The 20,225-nt window shown below is 45.0% G+C and overlaps 1 protein-coding gene across 1 annotated transcript in view; it reads left to right on the top strand.

The window, feature by feature from the left end:
* The window catches only part of Sord (sorbitol dehydrogenase), a 31,728-nt gene extending 12,140 nt beyond the window's left edge, over positions 1-19,588 (top strand). The window contains exons 3-9 of the mRNA XM_041679292.1: positions 2,625-2,789; positions 6,876-7,035; positions 11,452-11,570; positions 13,651-13,716; positions 14,515-14,690; positions 17,552-17,673; positions 18,472-19,588. Coding sequence (XP_041535226.1) covers positions 2,625-2,789; positions 6,876-7,035; positions 11,452-11,570; positions 13,651-13,716; positions 14,515-14,690; positions 17,552-17,673; positions 18,472-18,637 — 974 coding nt within the window. The 3' untranslated portion in view covers positions 18,638-19,588. The remainder of the gene's footprint in view (positions 1-2,624; positions 2,790-6,875; positions 7,036-11,451; positions 11,571-13,650; positions 13,717-14,514; positions 14,691-17,551; positions 17,674-18,471) is intronic.
* Positions 19,589-20,225: the final 637 nt, after the last annotated feature.

Below are 20,225 nucleotides of genomic sequence, written 5' to 3' on the forward strand. Positions count from 1 at the left end.
GGTTGTTTCCTAATTTTCTGAGAAATCACCACACTGACATCCAAAGGGATTGTACCAGGTTGCATTCCCACCAGCAATGCACAAGTGTTCCCTTTTCCCTACAACCTCTACAGCATAAGTTGTCATCAGTGTATTTGAGCTTGGCCATTTTTACAGGTGTAAGATGGAATCTCAGAGTTGTTTTGATTTGCGTTTCTCTGTTGACTAAAGATAACAGATTAAGTGTCTCTCAGCCATTTTAGATTCCTCTGTTAAAGTTCTCTGTTTAGGTCTGTTCTCCAGTTTTGTTTTGTTTTGTTTTTTTTATTGGATTATGTGATCTTTTTGGTGTCCAATTTCTTGAGTTCTTTGTATATTTTGGAGATCGGACCTATGTCTGATGTGGAGTTAGTGAAGATCTTTTCCCATTCTGTAGGCTGTCATTTTGTCTTGTTGACCATGTCGTTTACTTTACAGAAGCTTTTCAGTTTCAGGAGGTCCCATTTATTAATTGTTTCTCTCAGTGTCTGTGCTACTGGAGTTATATTTAGGAAGTGGTTTCCTGTGCCAATGCATTCAAGTGTACTTTTCACTTTCTTTTCTATCAGGTTCAGTGTGGCTGGCTTTCTGTTGAGGTCTTTGATCCATTTGGACTTGAGTTTTGTGCGTGGTGATAGATATGGATATATTTTCATTTTTCTACATGTCAATACCCAATTATGCCAGCACCATTTGTTAAATATGCTTTCTTTTTTCCATTTGATATTTTTTGCTTCTTTGTCAAAAATCAGGTGTTCATAGATAGGTATGTGGATTAATATCTGGGTCTTCGATTCAGTTCCATTGGTTGTCCTGTCTGTTTTTATGCCAATACCAAGCTCTTTTCAGTACTGTAGCTCTGTAGCAGAGTTTGAAGTCAGGAATTGTGATGCCTCCAGAAGTTCTTTTATTGTACAGGACTCTTTTGGCTATCCTGGGTTTTTTGCTTTTCCATATGAGTTGAGTACTGTTCTTTCGAGGTCTTTGAAGAATTTTGCTGGGATTTTGATGGGCATTGCATTGAATCTGTAGATTGCTTTTGGTAAGATTGCCATTTTTACTATGTTAATTCTACCTACCCAAGAGCATGGAAGATCTTTCCACTTTTTGGTTTCTTTTTCAATTTCTTTCTTCAAAGATTTAAAGTTCTTGTCATACAAGTCTTTCACTTGTTTGGTTAGAGTTACTCCAAGATATTTTATGTTATTTGTGGCTGTTGTGAAAGGTAATGTTTCTCTGATTTTTTTCTCACCCCATTTATCATCTATGTAAAGGAGGGATACTGATTTTTTTTTTGAGTTAATCTTGTATTCTGCTACATTACTGAAGGTGTTTGTGAGTTGTAGAAGTTCCTTGGTAGAATTTTTGGGGTCACTTATGTAAACTATCATATCATCAGCAAATAGTGAGAGTTGAACTTCTTTTCTAATTTGTATCCCCTTGATCTCCTTTTGTTGTCTTATTGCTCTAGCTAGGACCTCAAGAACTATATTGAGTAGATATGGAAAGAGTGGTAACCTTGTCTTGTTCCAGGCATCATTTTAAACTTGGACACTTAACAACAATAGTCCTACCAAACCTCACTTGATTCAGTCCTCAAAGGGGAAGTGTGAAGTGAACTTACAGGAGAGTTAAGTAAAGCTAAACCTTTTTAGAAAACAAGGAACAGGAGGGACTTAACATGGCAGTTTATCATGCAGTGGCCAGTGGAGAGATTTTCAGGACGCTAAGAGTAGGCTCAGCACAGTGTTTGGAAACAGTTATCTCGGGCAAACCAGTTGTTCTTTTAAATGGTTGATACAGTGCTTCCTCCTCATGATATTTTGTTACAGCAGGATTGGTCAGGGTTCTCCAAACAGAACAAATGAGATATGTATGTATGAGCAGATATACGAGGTGGTGGGGAGAAGAGGGCAGTTTATTTTATGTTAAGCAACTGGCTCCTGTGGTTGGATGGCCTGGAAAACTCTAGGGCAGGGCAGCAGACCCGGGAAAAGCTTCCTGGGTTAGATTCTTAGGAAAGTTTCTCCTTCAGAAAATCTGGCTAGGGTGGTGGTGGTGCATGCCTTTAATCCCAGCACTCGGGAGGCAGAGACAGGTGGATCTCTGTGAGTTCAAGACCAGCCTGGTCTACAAGAGCTAGGACAGGATTCAAAGCTACAGAGAAACCCTGTCTCGAAAAAAGAAAATCCCATCTTTGTGTACAAGGCCTTTACTTGATTGGATGGGGCCTACCTACTTTTATGGAAGATAATCTGGTTCACTCAGTCTATTGGTTTAAATGCTAATTGTATCATAAAACCCCTCACAACAACCTACCCTGTGAGCAACATCTGCATGGGTGTTTGACTAAACAGCTGGGTCCACTGGCTAGGCAAGTAAATGTGTAAACTTACCCATCACACTCAGTGTCTTTGCTTGGTCAAGCTGTTCTGCTCTCCTCTGCTTGGACTTTCTCCTTAGCTTGTTTTCCTATGTAATCTCAATTTGTTCCTGTTGCTAAGAACCAGCTCTCTCCCTGGTCCAGAGGGAAATTGCTAGAGCTCTTGAGAGGAGAAGGCTCGCCTTTTCCCTCACGCATTTTCTCTCCTTGGCTCTCTAACTAGAGGTGATCCTGAAGATGCACTCTGTGGGGATCTGCGGGTCAGATGTCCACTACTGGCAGCATGGCCGCATTGCAGATTTTGTTGTGAAGAAGCCAATGGTGCTCGGGCATGAAGCTGCTGGAACAGTCACAAAAGTCGGAGAGATGGTGAAACACCTCAAACCAGGTCAGTAGAAACATCGGTGTGTGCTCTCCCTGAACCAATCCCTCTGCTAAGCACAGAGGTTCAGCAGTGGACAAGAGCCTTGGTTCCCTACCTCAGAGTGGGTGGAACACAGGCTTGGGACAGAAAGCAGATTCTTAGTCAGAATGTGAGGTAGAGAATGCAGGGGTCGTCAACATGTCATGTCTAGACCCCTGTCTCCTTTAAAAAAGAGATGGGGCATGTAAAATGAATCAGAAAATGGGCTGAAAAAATGTTCATATTATATAAGCCACAAACTGCTTCTGAATACTAAGAATAAAAACCTCTTTTATTTTACTTTTAATTAATTACTCATTTACTTTTGAGATAGTGCCTCACTCTGTAGCCCAGGCTGGCCCATACCTCACTTTGTAATCCAAGTTGGCCAAGAACACTTTATATCCCAGGCTAGCCTCCATCTCAAGGTGATCCTTTTGTCCTAGCCTCCAGAGTACTATTATTAACAGCATGAGCATGTCTGGCTTGTATAATTTCCAGATGTGAGTCTATTTCCTGTAGGAATACTCTTTAATCAGTGAGTATTCAAAGGAAGTCTGATGCTATTGTGAGAGAATGCGTACTCTGCATTTTGGAATGCACAGTGCACAACTGACTTGCCCATGATAGAACTATTCCATCCCCACACCCTAGGCCAGCCTGTCTCAAACTGTGAGTCATGCTCACTTTGGAAGTTGCATATCAAATATCCTGCATATCAGATATTTACGTTACAATTCATAACAGTCACAAAATTACAGTTATGAAATAGCAACAAAATAATTTTATGGTTGGGGTCACCACAACATGAAGAACTGTATTAAAGAGTTATAGCATTAGGAAGGTTGAGAACCACTGCCCTAGAATCTTTGACTTAGAAAGATCGTGATTTTCTTTTCAGATAGAAGCTCTTCTGGCCCACTTGGCTTCCATCTTGCTGTGTAACCAAGGACATTCCTGCTTCTAGTCACTTAATGTTTATCTCAGAGAACAGTTTAGCTTTAACAAGGCTAAGCCTCACACCCAACCTTTAAGCTAGTTAACTAATTTGTCTTTCATTCTAAATCTTCTTTTCTAATAGAATTTTTCATTCTCTAACAGTTTCATGCATGTAAACAGTGTATCCCTCCCACCTTTGCCCCAGAATCCAGGAGTCCCCAGATTGCCCACACTTGAGTCTTTGCCTTAAAACAAACAAACAAACAAATACGTCCAATTAGTACTGCCTGCTGGAATGTTGACTGGTCTTGTAGGTTTGATCTTGTATGGGTCTTACGCAAGTAACCATAGCTACAGTAAGTTCATGTGTAAAAACAGCCATGCCAGGTCCAGAAGATGGCATTTCACAGCTCTTCCCCCATACTCTGGTTCTTACATTCCCTTAACTACCTCTTCCTAAATGATCCCTGCCTTGGTGTGTGGGGTTGAAATAGGTGTCCTACATAAAGATGAACAGTCAAGAGTCATTTGTTCTCATCACTTTGACCAGTTATGAGTCTCTGCAGGGAGAAGCCTTCCTGGCCAAGGTTGAGGGCAGCACTAATCTAGCTGTATAAACGTAACTATTGAAAAGGTAGCTTGACAATGCATCCATGTAGCATGACAATAGTGTTAAGTTTCTCCCTAGGGCTTATAACATAACCTTTCATTTTTTATTAGATGGCTAGGAAAACAACAGACTAGTAAAACCTGGGTTTGATTGTTCCAGAGTGCTGAGCTACAGCAGACTACATTGTCCCCAACACAGTGAGTTAGGTCTGAATTGGCTTGGCATAGGTAATGAGACCATTGCATGGCCTGGAGATGACTGCAGGTTAATTGGAGGAGGCTGGGGTTTGGCAAGAGAAGCAGCTTAGTCTCTGAGACTAGACATAGAGAGGGATTAGTAAGCTTAGAAGTTAAACATGTGTCTCATTTAGGAGTCTTAAGTCAAGGCCTTCATTTGTTGTTAATGTAAGTTGAAAAAGCCCGTGGTGATACAGGCTTATCCCAAAGTGGAAGGCTCTTATCTTCCAGCAGCCAAGCAATGGCCGATCCCTGCATGTGGGACCAGGTTCTCTAAATTCTAGCAGGTGCTTAGTCAGTGTCTCCTATGGTTCAGACTTGGGTCAGGTACTTTGAGAAATGGGGAAAAAAAAATAGTGAGTCCTGGATTCATAGATCTAGTTAGGGAGACCAGATGTTAGAACTGTCAATACCACCAACAACCGGAGAAAGAAGTATATAGTCAGAGGTCAAAGAAAGGACACTGACTGTGAGCAAGGGTGGTTAAAGACATTTCATAATATTATCTTGGAGCTGGATATATGACAAGAATAATTTTAAAAGGAAGAAGAAAGCTTGTATGTATTGGTTTGCTGGTCATTAAACACCAGCACATGTAATTATTTATTACCACAAAGTACACATTATTAGCTTTATTAATAGATGCAGACAGTGGAATGTTGTTCTGCCCAGGGCCACACACTGGCTAGTCTCGGAGCTGTCTGGAATGTCACCTTGTTCTATCTGGCTCAAGAGTGAATGTTTGAATCAATGAGCTGCCTGCCATCTGAGATTTGAGAATGTTTTGTTTTGAGTTAGTAAAAAAGGGTCAGACAAGTAAAATGACACAGGCCAAGTAATGTGTCTGGGTTCTCAGACACCTATTCTCAGGTCAGATGTCTTCCATTGGGGAGTTGTAGGGATGATAAAGACTGTACAAATGTGAATTGTATAATGTGGTAATATCTGGAAGGTTAAATGGGATAATGTTAAACTCCATCTTGAATGTCAAGTTGAGAATATTATCCTTTATGTGGGTATTGTTCTGTGAGCAGCAGGAGGAATACAGGGTGAGAAGAGCTGAGGAAGGGTCAGGCGGGCTGAGAGGTACATCTTGAAAGCCACCGGGTTTCTGTGGATCCTTTGTGTTTTTAGAATATAAAGCTTTTTATAAATTTTTTTCAATTTAAAAAATTTTATGTTTATAGATATTTTGTCTATTTGTGTATCTGTGCACCATGTCACACCTGGTGCCTGTGAAAGCCAGAGGAGGGCATCAGATACTCTGGATCTGGAGGTACAGTTGGCTATGAACCACCATGTGGGTGCTGGGAATTAAACTTGGGTCCTCTAGAAGAGCAGTCAGTACTTTTAAAACACTGAACTGTCTCTCCAGCCCCCCACCCCATTGTGGCAAAATATATATAAGGCAGACAACCTACTAATCTTAAGGCATGCTCAATTTAAATGAAGAGTCCAGATATTTATAAAAATGATCTAGAAAATGAGAAACAAACAGTTCAAGAATAGTTTAGCCATCTGTGCTATACTCATAGGGTGGAATGCCATTCAGCCACAAAAAAGGAATAAACAATTGATACATGACAAGTATCAACCTACAAAAACACTTAATGAAAAAGCCAGATGCAAAGAATGCATCCCATGTGATCCCCGTTTTTAATGGTGTATAAGGAGCAGTGCTAATCTATAGTGAACAGACTCAAAACATCAGATGTCTTGGCTGGAGCGGGAGCTGACTAGAAATGGACACAGGGATGAAGTTTCTGTGTCCTGATGGGAGTTTTCTCTCACATAGGAAAAAATGTCTGTCAAATGTATTTACTACTCTACTTAAGACTTGTGTGGCTCATCATACCTACATTTTCAGTTATTAGGTTCCAGTGAATAACTGGAAGGCTGAAGAGTATTGGACATTTTTAGTCTGTTTACAAGTTCACTAGAAAAGATGGATGGGGCCTGGGGCAGTGGCTCAGCAGTTCAGAGCACTGGCTGCTCCTCCAAAGAACTCAGGGTCAATTTCCACCACCCATACACAGCTCACAAATGTCTGGAGCTCCAGTCTTAGGGGTCCAGCACCTTCTCTGACCTCTGAGCACCATGCATACATGGACTGACTCTTAGTTACCATCTAAACTGCTCACATGTGGTGTCAGCCAGTGAGCCGGCATGCCTTTGCAGTGTTTCTGCCCCTGCTCTTGTTCTCAAAGGTTGGGAAGCAGAACAAGACCCAGCACAAGTGAGACTCCTCTTCTGCTCTTAGATGTGGCCTGTCTTTGTCCTCTCCAGGTGATCGGGTTGCCATCGAGCCCGGTGTTCCCCGAGAAACAGATGAATTCTGCAAGATTGGCCGATACAATCTGACCCCATCCATCTTCTTCTGTGCCACACCCCCAGACGATGGGAACCTCTGTCGCTACTACAAGCACAGTGCTGATTTCTGCTACAAGTTAGTACCTAACACATCACTATACCAGAGAGAGAGAGACACAGAGAGAGAGACACACAGAGAGAGACAGAGACAGAGAGAGACAGACAGAGACAGATAGAGAGAGACTCATTTGTAGTTCTGTCTGGCCTTGAGCTCAAAGACATGTAGATCAGGATAAGTAACCTCAAACTCAGAGAATGCCCGCTTCATGTAGATCAGGATAAGTAACCTCAAACTCAGAGAATGCCCGCTTCACACCACCACGCCCAGCTCAGCATTAATTTTAAATACAAGGCATTAAAGGCAGGCCTTCCCTTCTTGGTGGCACTGAGGGAATGTAGCCTGCCTGGGGCTCAGTCTGACTCACAGTGGCCTTCCAGTGTCTCTTCCCATTACCTGGAACAGTAATAGAAACTCATCGCCAAGATCACTCACCCCTTGCTGCCATTCTGGAGAGAACTTGCCATAACTCAGCCTTCCCTTCAGTTTCCACTGCAGCCACAGAGAGAAAAGTTATGGCTAAGTGTGTTGTCCTGCACCTCTAATCCCAGCGCTCTGGAGGCAGAGGCAGGCCAGCCAGAGCTATGTATCCAGAGCTTGTGTGAAGTGGGAGACTAACAACCACCACCAATAGCAACACCTTCCAGGGTTTTACTGAGGAACCTGAGTGTGGTCCTGGGGCATGAGTCCTAGCATGCTAGGTCCTTTCGCTGCTTGTGACCTTGCTTCTGTTAACCAGCAGAAGACTAAATTAGGCAATGCATGGAAAGTCATTATTACTCCATACATGTGCTTGTTTAGAATAGGGCTTTACATACCTAATGCATGATGAATGACAATAGGATGAGTAACATTGTTCCAGTTTTATGCCAGGCTTAAGTGAAAGCAGAAGAAAGCTAATGAACTCAGGCACAGAGCACAGCCAGGGTACAAACTGCCCTTCCCTTGCCTGGAACAGTCTTGAGCTGAGAAGCTATATCTGAGAGATACGTCCTGCATACTGTACCATGGAGCCTTAGGCTGCTGACGTACACCAACCCAAGTGTTTTCCTTCTATCTAGCATACTGGCAGCTCTCAGACAGTATGGGGGCTTGTGTGATGGAGGGGCCTTGTGTGATGAAGGCTAAATGTGCCAAGGACAGGAATGGTCTGACAGATCTAATTGAGATTTTTTTGTTTTGTTTTTTCAATTTTTGTTTTGGTTTCTTCCTCCTCCTCCTCCTCCTCCTCCTCCTCCTCCTCTTCTTCCTCATCTTCTTTTTCCTCCTCATTCTTCTTCAACAAGATCTCATTATGTAGTCCAGACTGGCCTATAATTGACTATGTAGTCTAGGCCAGCAACAAACTCATAGCAATCCTTGTGCTTGTTGTTGAGGTTGCAGACAGGCACCCCCAGCTGGCTATAGATGATATGCTCCAGTACTCCCTGCAAACTCAGAGAAGAGGCATAGGCCAGAGACCTTGTGTGTTGCTGCTGCCTGTTGTATGATCCCCATTTCCCAGGGGGCGGGGATGAGAAGACGTGGAGGCAACAATACATTCTCCAAGAGATTCCAATACAGAGCTTTTTATTGTAAAAAGGTCAGTTTTTTTGTGTTTTTTTTAAAAATGATATTAGGGAAATTAAGTTGCTGCAAGAATTTTTTGGTCACTGCTGGTGTGTTGTGATTGGCTAGGAGTGCGCATCATTTGTTACTGTGCTTTTGGTCCACTGACAGGTTGTTTTGTCCAGTTTTGCTCATTCATTGTGAGTTTGCATGTGCTTGCTTGTGCTTGCACTATTGCCCTGCCTCACTTGTGGTAAAGACTGCCCTAGAGGAGAGCAGACTGTACAGACTGTATGTGTCAGCAAGCGGGACCTGGATCAGCCATCTTTCTCTGGGTCCGATGCCAGTCAAGCCTTAAACAGCCTTTCATGAAGGCAGAGGAACACTGGTAAAGCTCAAAAAAGCAGTCTCTGCCATTTGCTTACCATATGACCTTGACCAAGGTCTTTAGGATTTGAAATCCTCAGAATCCTTGCCTGTAAAATAGAAATCATCACAATATCTCCCTCATCAGAACAGTCAATGTATTCAATGGGAAGAGTATATCAAGTGTTTCATATGGCACATGGCAGGTGCTCAGTGATGGGGGTCCAGGTTCAGGCCTGAGGAGGGAGGCTTGGCTGAGATGGGCATGGGTGGTTCGTGGTGGCGAGTGATATGCTGGTTATCAGTGATTGTGGCAGATCTGAGGAATCCCTAGGGGCCATGTAGCTTCTGCCTTTCCTTCAAGGCTTCCTTGTGCCTCTTCCCGCTGTGGCTCAGCCCTAGCCTCCCTCTTTGATTCTGTTTCTGAGGATTCCTATGCTACCACAGCGTCTGTATTTCCTACCCTATGTCTTCTGGTGTTTAGCTTCGTCCTTGGATTCTTGACCATCCTTTATCTTTTTTTTTCTTTTTCTTTTTTTTTTTTTTGTTTTTTTTTTGTTTGTTTGTTTTTTTGTTTTTTGAGACAGCGTTTCTCTGTAGCTTTGGACCCTGTCCTGGAACTAGCTCTTGTAGACCAAGCTGGCCTTGAACTCACAGCAATCCGCCTGTTTCTGCCTCCCGAGTGCTGGGACTAAAGGTGTGCGCCAGCGCTGCCCAACTTCATCCTTTACCCTTTTATCTGTTCCCTGAACCCTGTTGTAAAAACCACCAAGTTGCCTGCTCCCTGGTGTTCTTAAATTACAAAAGGCCCAGGTAAACAAAAGCCCTAGTGCTCTGATCCCTTTCCCTTGGACAGCGGTAGAAGGACTGCTCTTAGACTCCTGGTCGTCTGTCTGCATGTCTGAGCCTTGCTCTCAGCCTGCTGCAGGTGTGGGGAGGCAGCACCTGGCTGACAGGTACTCCCGTCTGTCTCCACCCTCTTTTCTTTTTACTGTTCTTATTCTACAGAAAGGCAAAGATAGGAGAGAGGAGCACTCAGCTGTAGAACCATTCCTAGCTCTGTAGGAGAATGTGAGGGCAGGGTGTTGTATCTGAGAGGGTGTGTGTGCAAAGGGGTTGCTTCATGGCAGTTTAGAAATCTTCCTTGTTTCATTTTTCCTTTTAGACAAAATGTTCCCATAGAGTGAGCAGAGTATGACTCAGACTGTGGGGCATGGTGTGAGAGAAGCAGAGGCCTTGCGTTTATTCTGTAAGGAACTATACTATAACAATGGCAAAAGGCTGGTGGGCTCAACACACGTCTAGCTGCCACATTCATTTCTCTGGGGGAACTTACAGGTTTCCACATTTGCACGTGTTGCTGGGGACTGAGTAAACATTGGATAGCAAGGAACCAGCAGAAATAAAGTAGCACCAGAGCTACTTGTGCCAAGAGGCCCCTGATGTGGGGCACATGAGGGCAGTCAGGGCTCCTTGGCTTGCATCTTGCTGGGAATCAGCCTTGCAATCTTGTCACTGAGGAATAAAGGTGAAAATAAGCCTGCCCTGCCTGCTTGGCAGGGTTAGATGGAATAATGGGTGAGAAAGCATTCTAGTCTGCCAGGCCTCCCTCAAATACTCACTGCCACCAGTGGGATTGTGGATGTGGTTGAGATGCCAGTGGGTTCAGAAGAGAAAACCAAGAACCTAGTGGCTTAGGTGACACATTGTTAACTCAGCTTTTTGGAACAACCCCTGTTCCCATCTCAGCCAGTCCTGGAGCAGCCTGGCAGCTGCTGTCACCAGATGTGGTTCTGGAGTAGATGACCGGAGATGATAGCAGAGAGGTGCTCACAGTGAAGTCACTGCCTGGCAAAGCGGTAGGGGCTGCTAGAGGGAAACCAGACATGCTGAGAAGTCAAGAAGCCGAAAATGAGAGTGCTGGTTATGTTAGCCATTTGTTAAGCAAGCTTTCATTGGTTAATGACAACCATGCCACGCCTTAGCTTGGGAGGCATGTTAGAAAAACACATAGTGTGGGCCAGTGTTTAGGTGCAGGGACAGAGTTCAATCCCCAGCACAGAAGGAAAAACATCAGCAAAAAAAACCGTGACATATTTACTGAAATCTGAAGTGATTTCGCCAAAGAAAATTACTTTCCTGGGGCAGAATGGCAGGACTTTTGGAAGCAAGCATTTCTGGCTTCCACTTCAACCCCTTTGAGCCCCCACTTTGAACCTCTGAGATAAGGCATTTAACTCTTGCAGCCTAATTTCTTTCTCAATAGACTGGGGGTAACAAAACTACTGCTGAACCGTTCTAACAGTGTGGTGACCAAGTGTATATAAAGTGCTCAGCGCATTGCTGTACACATACATAAGTCAATGCAAATGTTAAATGCTGTAACGGCTTTAGGCAAATACAGAGTAATACCAGTGGTATATAGTAGTAATTTTGTACTATGGTAGTGTAGTGTTAATAGCATTGTCAGTACCTAATAAAGTAAGAGACCCTAATTGTGTATGCTGGATTACTTCTCAGGCTTCCTGATAATGTCACCTTTGAGGAAGGGGCCCTGATTGAGCCTCTCTCTGTGGGGATCTATGCCTGCCGTCGAGGTTCAGTTTCTCTGGGGAAAAAGGTCCTTGTGTGTGGAGCTGGTAAGAAACTGCCTGGGGACGTGGAAATCCCTCCCCCATTTCATTCCTTCTCCAGGTGATTCTAGACCCTTTCTGGGTAGGAGAGGGTTACAGTGCCTCCTTCAATGAGCAGCCCTTGGCTAAATAAATGAAGCATCGAAGGTGGATGTAATGGCACACATCTGTATCTCAGCATCAGGAGACTGAGGCAGGAGAATTTCTGTGTATTCCAGGCCAATCTTGGTTACACAGTGAGACCCTTTCTCAAAAAGCCCAAACAAACAAATAAACAAAATATCTATAAGCATGGTAGTAACTTACATTAGATTTCATAAGGTATATAACCACCTATCCATTTAAATAATAAAAAATCTTGCAATAATTTTTGAACCCTCAATAAAACTGGGGAAATTTTGGTAGTAAAGTGAAGAGTAACTTTTGTAACTTGTAAGTCACACTAGAGAAAGGATAGCCTTTCCTCCTAGGCAAAGGAAGTAGGTAGGCCCTGTTCACAGAAGGAAGGAGCCCAGCCACTGAGTTTTCTCCCATCTCCTGCTTCTGGCCACTTGAAGCAAATCCCAAAGGCCTAGACCAAGTCACCTGAGTTTTTAATTGCTGTAACCCAGACGATACACACACATGCACTCACGCATGCACACATGCTCACAGGAAGTCAGTCAAAGTTCATTACTCATAGCCTGAGAGAACTGCTGTTACTATTTTGGTGAAGAATCAGTTAGCTTTAGTTTTATGGTTTGTTTTGCTTTTGACTGAGGTCTTTCTGGGTAGCAAGATTGGCTTCCAACTCAAGGTGCTCCTGCTTCTGCTGCCTAAATGCTGGAATTGCAGGTGTATTCACCATCCCTGGGTAGATTTTGTGTGCGACTTAAAAATATGGCTTTTAAAAAATAGAGCCTTGCTTTGTAGCTCAGGATAGTCTTAAACTTAAAATCCTGCCTCAGCCTCCTGAGTGCCAGATTACAGGCTTTATGCCACATAGTCGTCGTTTGCTCCCTTAAAAACAAAACGAGAAACCCAGGCTGTGGAGATGGCTCAGCTGGTAAAGCACCCACCACCGAATCTGATGACCTAAGCTCAATTCTCGGGACCCACATGAAAAAGGAGAGAACTGAATTCTGCACATTGTCTTCAGACCTCCACACATGTGCCATGATACATGAACCTACTTGTACACATGTACACATGCACACATATAGTAAATAAATGCAATACGAAAATCATTATTCTGTAAACATTTCTGTCGATAGCTGCAGAGTTGTAGCCTAATTTTCAAATCTGTGTCATTAACCGCTCTTGCAGTTTGGAGAAAAAAACACAAAGTTGTTTTCAAGGGGATGCATATAAAAAGCAAACTCAAAGTATTCCTTATTGTCCCATTCTGTGGGACTTTTTTTTTTTTTTTTGAATTTTCGAGACAGGGTTTCTTCATAGCTTTTGGTTCCTGTCCTGGAACTAGCTCTTGTAGACCAGGCTGGCCTCGAACTCACAGAGATCCGCCTGTCTCTGCCTCCTGAGTGCTGGGATTAAAGGCGTGTGCCACCATTGCCCGGCTTCTGTGGGACATTTACAGTAAAATCACGGTGCCATTTAGCAAGCAAATAGTGTGGGAGTGGGTGGGTCAACCCAGGCGCCCACCTCACAGAAGACGGGTACTGGGGTGTCAAGGAAGAATGTGATTTTCCCTGGGGAGGGGTAGAATGTTCTCTGAAGTTGGATCTGGAAAACATCCAGATCTTCTGATTCCTCATTTCCAGTTCTTTGAGATTCTCTCCAGCAATGCCTTAGTGAAGGGGAACCAGCTGTAGCTCTGAACTATGAGGGATCAGACAGAACTTACTGCTAGGAACGTGTTTCATGAAAAAAACAACCCTTCACCCATTTGTTCACATCTACATCATGAACAGCTTTAACATCTCATTGTGTGCCAGGCACTTGGAGAAACACTAGCAACACACATTTACACACACACACACACACACACACACACACACACATACACCGTAGTCCTTGTCCAGGGCTTAGGCAGGGGGAAGCTGATGTTTCGTAACATGCAATCTTCTCCATTCTCTGCCTTGTCTAGGGCCAGTTGGGATGGTCACTTTGCTTGTGGCCAAAGCAATGGGAGCTGCTCAAGTGTTGGTGACTGGTAAGAGGGGTCTCTTTTAAACTTGGCGCTCTCATTTCCTTGCCCCCAATCCCACCTCTTAGAGGGTATACCACCTCAGAACTCCACACTGGAGAGCAAACCTTTGTGTGAACCTTTAGAGGACAAACCACCACACTTCCTGAAGTGCTGGTGTCTGAAGAGCTTCTACCTCCTGTCTCCTGGGTTGTCCAGGAATGACTAACTCAGGGTTCAGAAGTCTCCCCCCTCTGCTCCCCACTCCCAAGACAAGTTTTCTCTGTGTAGTCCTGGCTGTTCTGGAACTTACTCTGTAAACCAGGCTGACCTCAAACTCACAGAGATCTTCCTACTTCTGCCTGCACAGTTCTGGAATTAAAAGTGTGCATCACCATTGCCTGGTAGAAGTCCCTTTAGTGAAAGGAGAAGGTAGCTGCTGTGGAGAGGAGAATGTAGTTCCTTATGTATGGGCTTCATACTACCCTGTGAATGCTAAGAGGAGGCTTCAGCCTTTGGTCTGTCTGACTGAATTTAGAAAGCAAAAATTGTGTGTGTGTGTGTGTGTGTGTGTGTGTGTGTGTGTGTGTGTAAGTGTACCTATGTAGAACTGTGTAGAACTAGGAGGCCATACAGAGGTATTTTGCAGAAGGAAAGGGTGCCTATGCGTGAGCACATAGTGGGCAGCGTGTAAGGTGTGGGGTCTGTGGAGCTCAGCAGCTCACCCGTTGTGCTGCAGATAGCTGCATCAAATCTTATACCTCCATTCTCTTCCTAGTCAGTTCTCTGGCTTCTGCATTTGAACTAACTTTTGTTTTCCTTTAGACCTATCTTCCTCTCGGTTGGCCAAAGCCAAGGAAGTTGGAGCCGATTTCACCCTCCAGGTTACCAAAGAGTCTCCCCGGGAAATTGCCAATAAAGTGGAAAGCATGCTAGGGAGCAAACCGGAAGTCACTATTGAATGCACAGGAGCGGAATCCTCCATCCAGACGGGCATCTATGTGAGTGAGCTGAGGGCAGCTTGCTGCTGTGCAACTTGGGGGCAGAGGTGGTACAGAGTAGTAAGGAGAGCAGTAGTGAGGAGATCTGCCATCAAGCTCCATTGGGCTGCTGTGTGACCCCCCCAATCAGCTAACACCTCTGCATTTTGTTCTCTTGCCTTTTGTGTGAACTTGCTTTGAGCCTTCATTGAGTCCTAATGAGGTTCAGTTGTCAAAAACAGACACGCGATGCCCTTTCAGGATGGGGCTACCTTTAGCATTGCTCCAGTACCTGTAAAGCCTGCTTTCAACAAAACCATTAGCAGGACAAACAGAAGACCATGCCTTAGTAGAGTAGGAAGTTCCTGTATTGTTTTATTGAGGAAAACTAGTCTTTGAGTCATTGATACAAAACAACAGCTAGTGATTCAGCTAGTCGCCAAGGTGAGGTGAGTTTTCAAGGCTAAAACTGGTAAGTGGGGTGCTATCTTCCAGAAGAAGGAGGAGCCGATAAGCTGCCCATACCTGATTCACCCCCAAGGTTCCACCCCTCCAGCAACTTATGGGAAATAGAGAAGGAGCTGGGGTGGGGAGGGTGTGGCATGGACAGAGCAAAGTACAAGGAAAAGAGGAAAAACAAGCCTCCTGTATGCCAGTCCTCTGCTGGGCGTTTTGTAGGCACGATGCCTCTGCACCTTAGGTCTGAATCCAGTTAATACGTTACAGTGAGAGAGTCCGGGAACCTCTTCCAAGTCCCCAGGTTTGAGTCAAGAGTCAATCCCAGCTCTGTCGAGCCCACTGGATGGGAAGGATTGAACAAACAACTGTGCTAGGATGGGAGGGCCTGAGCTGGGAGGAGCTCCTGCCTCTGCCTCCTAGACTGCTTCCCACAGGGCCACGGGCTTCTCTTTTCCTTCTGAGTCATAGTTAGCTCATGCCCAGGGCACTTTGCAGCATGTGAGACAGAAGGCTAACATCTCTAGCTATGGTACGCCCTCCAGCCTGGAAGTCTTGCAGAGCTATTTCCTCCTGTCAAGATGCTTAGTGTCACAGAGGGCAAGGAGGTGGCAGGAAGGATAAGCAATTATCACTTGGTCCTGTCCTGAGTTTCTGTTAGAATCAACCCGTCTTCTGTTCCACTCTCATAGCCAGTGGTCTCCATGTGGGGAAAGGCAAATTGATCCCAAAACTATGCAAGATGATGAGTCTGTGAGTGACACCTCCTGGGTGCCAGGCTCTGTGTTAGACACATTGCAGGTGATGAGAGAGAAGAAGGTATATCTACTATCTTCAGGTGATACCATACCACAGAGGGGCAATGAAACTTGATGGATGTAACTGTTCTTCCTCTCTGCCCTGATACTTGGGAACAGATGTCACCTCCAGTAGTTGGTACACCTGGGATGGTGTAGATGTGGCTGTGACCTGAGGGACTTCCCAGGCATAAGCTGATGTCTCTCTAACATGGAGCCATCATGCGTAACATGGACTTCAGAAGGTGTGGTCATACTGCCAATGAGCGCAGCAGGCAGTAGCACCAAATATGGGCACTGCTGAGCATCATCTTCCTGTCAGGGAGGTGACTGGATGCTGTCTGTGTGATGTGGTAGATGCCCTTGGGTAGAACGGATGTCATCTCATGGTATATTGACCATACCCAGAGTAGTCAAGTAATCTGAGCATTCCTTGGCCTGTGGCTGCATATTGCTGGCCCCTGCTACTTGGAATAGCCAGCAAGTTCCTCCTCATTGTCAGAGAGGGCAACTCCCAAGGGGAGAGCATTTCTCTGGAAAAGCTGTTATTTAAGAGTTTACTGTGACTCAACCCACAGCTTTGACCTCCTGCCCATCTCCAGTGGAGACAGGGATGCTTTTTCCATTACATGTCTATTCCTGGGTTGTTTATAAGCAATTCTGCACTTCAGTGAAAGCATAAAGCAGCCAAAAACTGCATACACAATGATACCAAGCCCAGTGATTGTTAGCCACGAGGTGCTAGCTGAAAGGCCAAGTTGGCTGCTCAGAGGTTTTAGCAGCAGGAGTGGCCTCACAGTGCTGCACCCTGGAGTACCACCTCTCCTCTGGGTACTGCAGGCCTCTCTCCATGACATTTCCTACCCCTCCCCTCAGAGGGGCTGGCTGTGTGCCTTCCTGTCGCTCTGTTTTGTATCTCTCAGAATGGTCAGGTGTAAGTGCCGCTGCCATGTCTGGCTATCACTGAAATTTTGCAGGACTAATTGCTCATTTTCCTGCTGATGCCACAGGCCAGCACTGTACTTACACAGCATCACATAGAAATTGCCAGGAGATACTCTCCCTCGTCTGACATGCTTCAAGAAGGGAGTGGCTCCCTGGAGTCTAATTTCATGACATTAGCAGAGTGCTGGATTTCCAGACAAATATTTAGGAAGAACAGATCCATTCTGCTCAATGCCTTTGAGGTGTAGAACAAATGCCTCCTGCCTGCCTCTGTGGGTGAAGTTGTTTTTAGAGCACAGGATCCACAGCCTGTTTGTGTGACAGCTGCAGTTTTCTCACTACTGATGAGTTCAGAGGGTGGTTTCTTATTTTCATTTTGATTTTTTTTGAGATGTGGGATCTCATTATGTAACTCTGATTGACTTGGCCCTCACTCTGTAGGCACACTGGCCTTGGATGGTCAGAAATCCTCTTGCATTAGCCTCCTTGGTGCTGGGTTTGCAGTGTATGCCACCATGCCCAGCCGATACTGACTGCTCCTTGTGTCTCCATTAGTCACCCTTACACTTCTGCATACCCTGCCACTCTTGGGTTTGGGTGGCATGTTGAAGAGTTTAGTAGTGTAGCAAGAATCACGTTCTCTGGGCTTCCTGTATATCCTGAGTTCTCTTATTTCTTCCCTAGGCCACTCACTCTGGTGGGACCTTGGTGATTGTGGGAATGGGCTCTGAGATGGTCAATTTACCCCTAATGCATGCAGCCATACGGGAAGTGGATATCAAGGGCGTGTTTCGGTACTGCAACACGTGAGTATGCTGAGGGTGATCCAAGGTGACCAGCAGCCAGCATGGTCAAGGCAGGTCCCATGCAACCTCTGAGACCAGGAGTCTCTGCGTGTTTATTTATGAGAGGCACTCCCTGACCACACTGCCAGCACCCGATATGATAGGGCTGCTAAGAGAAAACATATACTTCTTCCTCAGAGGGAGGAGCAGACAGGGAGGGGGTTTGGGTCTGCCACTCATCACCTAAGCCCTCCTCCCTCCCTACTACAGCCAGACTTCCCTTCCTCTCCTTTAAAGGGAATCAGGGGTCTCTTTGGGGGTAGAGCTGCTTTTCACCCACCCTATCCATATCCTACTGCTCCCCACTGTGTGCAGCAAGGATGCTCTGACTGGAGCATAGCAGTGCCTCATACGCCCAGCTTATCCCTCCATGTCCTCAGCAGAGCGCCCACTTTGCATTCGCCTTTGCCAAGCTGGGCTGCTAATCTGTGTGAATGGGTTATCTCGGCCTATTCCTGGCCACCTCCCCATTTACTGCCTTTTCACACTGGCCTCTATAGTATCACTCGGTCCTTCTTGGCAAAGAACGTCTAGGTTTCATGGCCTAAACTGCAGAACAAGGAGTTGGAGGCTTGGATATGGCAAATGAAAGTTTCTGTACCTGCAGATGACAGGCCACGGGCCTTCTGTCACTATGGAGCTGACCTTGTACAAGGACCATGCTGGAAATAAATGTGACTGAGCAGTTTCTGGGATTAGTAGTTTTGGGGACCTGACTTTTCCCCTGAAGGCGAATGAAATGCTTACGGTCTCTTACAGGTGGCCCATGGCGATTTCCATGCTTGCATCGAAGACGTTGAATGTAAAGCCTTTAGTTACCCATAGATTTCCTCTGGAGAAGGCTTTAGAAGCCTTTGAAACAACCAAAAAGGGAGTGGGGCTGAAAGTTATGATCAAGTGTGACCCCAATGACCAGAATCCCTAAAATGAATTTATTGGTGTCCTCAACCCACCCTCTCAGAATCTAAGGGCTAAATGGCTAGGAAGCGGGGTTGGTTGATTCAGAACTAATCTTTGAATGGTAGAAATAATTAACTCATAATAAACAGAGAGCCTAGGGGAGTCAGTGTGCCTTAAAGACAGAAGTAGTGATACTTCGGGGGACTTGTAGGCTAGGGGGTGGAGCTGACTTAGGAAGAATGGATTTTAAGATGTAAATGGCCCCATAGCTGATCTTCCATCTCAATGAATGATTGTCATCTGTTGAGTTCAGAGAACGATGTTTGTCAAGCCAAGTGTCATTTGGTTTGATGATAAAGGATAAGAAAAGGAACTTGCCTTCTGGATAAAAACTAATCAAAAGAATGAAACAAATTCCATATGAGCTACACTGGCTTACATACCAAGAGCACTCACCTCTGCCCAAGGACCACCTCTTCCTCAACGCCTGAGAATTCTATCATTACATTTGTAAAGTGGAGGACCACCTTCCGACACTGCTCATTCACAGCAAGGAACAGTGCCAGTTGCTATGCAACCAGGAGACGTCTGCCTAGAGATTTTAAATTCGGCCTAATTAGTACAGAGGCTTGGGTTCCTTACTGGGGGGATTAGAATTCCCTCCCAGGTGATTATTACCCCCCATCCACTCAGTTTGGGCTTTCTGAAAATGTTCCCCTTCTCATAACTGTGTAAGGCTGGTGGTAGCTGTTGGGTGGGCACCACAGAACTTTTCATCCTAGGCCTTTTCTGTATAAGATTTGGGTCCAATCATTCCCTTTGTGATCTTAAACTAATTCAGAATGAGTACACAGAAACTGTGTTGTAACTTGGGCTGCGGACTTTATCCCACCTCTTCGGCTGTGGATAGAGAACGGCTGAAAATCTGGAGATTTTTCAGACTGCTTTGCAAATAAATTCTGTCTCTGGTGTTGGACTCCTGCTATGGTTGATGCCTGTTTTGGGAGTAGACTTATGCTGCCAAGTTCACACAAGGAAGAATCGCAGAGCTTTAGCAGGGGACATTTTCCATATGAAATACAATCCCACAGACTGCTAGAAACTGAAGTAGCAAATGTATGAGTATCTTGGAGGTAGAGAAAGTAATTCAGGCAAAGTAGCACAACCCTTTTCTTTTGCTCCTGCAGGAGGCAGATTCACAGAATTCTGTCCACACACTCTCGGCAGCCTTGCATTTTTGCTGGCTTGCTCTTCCTTCTCTCCGTCCTATTTAGTTAGCACCAGACTGATCGCTTGCCCTCTCTGAAGACTCCTTCCAGCATGGGGATGCCCAGAGTTCCTCTAGTAGGAATGAGACAAGCCCCTCACTTGGGAAGATTTCTGAGAACTCTCAGGCAGGCACAGGTTTCTCTGTTAAATTTACAAATAACTACTTTTCTTCTGGTTGTGTCCCAATGAGAGGGGACAACAGGATTTGGGAGCCACAGGAAGCACAGACAGCAAGGTTAAGTCATGAAGAGCAAAGATGTGTCACTTGGCCTAAAACTGTGCTTGCAGTAGATGGGCTAAGCTGGTCTTAACACTTTTGTTTTCTGGCTTCAGTTGGGCTTTAT

This window comes from Microtus oregoni, unplaced genomic scaffold (genome assembly GCF_018167655.1).
Source record: "Microtus oregoni isolate MIOR12 unplaced genomic scaffold, Mior012 000031F_ref0000149, whole genome shotgun sequence".
Lineage (NCBI taxonomy): Eukaryota > Metazoa > Chordata > Mammalia > Rodentia > Cricetidae > Microtus > Microtus oregoni.